This window comes from Trypanosoma conorhini (genome assembly GCF_003719485.1).
Source record: "Trypanosoma conorhini strain 025E chromosome Unknown Tco_14.4_contig_01582, whole genome shotgun sequence".
NCBI classification, from domain to species: Eukaryota; Euglenozoa; class Kinetoplastea; order Trypanosomatida; family Trypanosomatidae; genus Trypanosoma; species Trypanosoma conorhini.
The window spans coordinates 1-1,729 of NW_021705666.1; the positions used below are offsets into that span (position 1 = coordinate 1).

General features: G+C 45.2%; 2 protein-coding genes across 2 annotated transcripts; both read right to left on the reverse strand.

Moving 5' to 3' along the window:
* Window position 1: 1 nt before the first annotated feature.
* On the reverse strand, window positions 2-589 carry Tco025E_10278 (uncharacterized protein; the record flags this gene model as incomplete). The annotated part of the gene is made up of 1 exon (XM_029377057.1): window positions 2-589. One exon carries the CDS (start codon window positions 587-589, stop codon window positions 2-4), a length of 588 nt encoding a protein of 195 aa, XP_029222849.1.
* Window positions 590-1,112: 523 nt separating this feature from the next.
* On the reverse strand, window positions 1,113-1,529 carry Tco025E_10279 (glycine cleavage system H protein; the record flags this gene model as incomplete). The annotated part of the gene is made up of 1 exon (XM_029377058.1): window positions 1,113-1,529. One exon carries the CDS (start codon window positions 1,527-1,529, stop codon window positions 1,113-1,115), a length of 417 nt encoding a protein of 138 aa, XP_029222850.1.
* Window positions 1,530-1,729: the final 200 nt, after the last annotated feature.

Below are 1,729 nucleotides of genomic sequence, written 5' to 3' on the forward strand. Positions count from 1 at the left end.
GCTATTGATTCAAAAGTGTCTCACGCTCTTGTAACTCGGCTCTCATTTGCTGCAATGTTGCCTCCGACAATGACCTCAACCGATCCTCCTTTTGCTTAAGCTGACGCAAAAGATTTGATGCCCCCAACTCAGAATTTTGAAGTTGTCGAAGCTTTTCAACAAGGTCACCTTCCTGTTTTTCAAGGTCTTCCAATTGCTGCTCAAGCCTGTTCATTCGTTGATGGTGACCTAACTCTGCTGCTTTTTCCTCCTCCTCAAGTGCACGCCAGTCATTGTCCAGGGCGTTTTCCACTCGCTCCACATCGATGATCACTTTCCTTCTCTCGCCATCTAATGAGTTTCGCTGAGCGCTTCGCTGCGTATTGGCTTGCTCAAGTACAGCTTTGCGAGAGGCAATATAGTGCTCCTTTTGAACCAAGAGACGCTCACTGGCGTCATTTTCGTTGGCAAGCTCAACTAGTGAGGCCTCCAGTTGAATACAAGCAGCTTTTTTGTCTTCGAGTTTTGACCTAGCAGAACGAACTGCGGCAGCACGCTTCTCTAGGTCCGCACTCCAACTATACAAGCGTGCCTCGTCAACACGGGACATGCCACCATAACTGTAGACCAGAGAAAAACAGGAGTAATAATAACAATAAAGATCCAGAAGCACACAAAAAGCAACAGAAGGACAAAAAAAAAAGAAGGAAGCAATAAAACAAAGGAAGAGAGGGGGCAAATGTAGGAAGCATTGACTTCATAACCCATACCATTGTAATTTCTCCCGAACGCCTTGCGAGCCAAACACGCCATTCTCCCACATGCACACCCACCTGGGGAAAACAAGAAAATGGGCACGCCAACGCGCCCCCTAGAATCTTCGCTAATAATCAGTTTCCCCCCCCCCCTGAATTTCGTTGAGTTTTTTTCGGCTTAATTTGAGCGGGGGAAAAAAAAGAAGGTGGCGTATTTATTACAACAGTTTAACAACCCACATTCTCCTTTCTACGCATCTGCTCCCCACCCACGCATCTCGGCTCATCTTTCCCCCCTTATGTGTGTGTGACGTCTTACAAAGAATAAATGACCACAATCCTTCCTTTTTGTTTGTCTGTTTCACATATGTGTGTAGTCTAGTCAATAAACTTCTTGTACTCTTCAGCAGTCATCAAACCCTGAGGGATTTCGCTGCATTTCACCTTGATAAGCCAACCCTCGCCTTCAGCGGAACGATTAATAAGAGCTGGTTCATCCTTAACCTTGTCATTTACGGCGTCAACGACACCACTGAGAGGAGAATAGATGCAGCTGGTGGCCTTGACACTCTCCACCTCGCCAAAAACTTCCTTTGCATTCACCTGTTCCCCCACATTCGGAAGGGCAACATATACCACATCACCAAGACTTTCCTGTGCATGGGCTGTGATGCCAATAGTGGCAACGCCATCAGCGTGCTCCACCCATTCATGGCTATCTGTAAAGTAGCGGGTACCATATAAACGAACAGAAGCCAAAAATGAAGCGGAACTCAATTGAAACACGCGACGCATAATGAAAGGTATGAGCTAACGACTAAATACTAACCATCAAGGAGAAGAGGAAAAGAAAAGACATATATAGAGGGAAACTACAAGTTGGATACCAGGCTAGGACTAATTTGTCCAAATAAACATTTTGTTCCCCTTCCTTTTTTTTCCCCCAAGTCTTTGTATTTTTTTTTATCTGTTGCTCTTTCGAAATAAATTTTCCA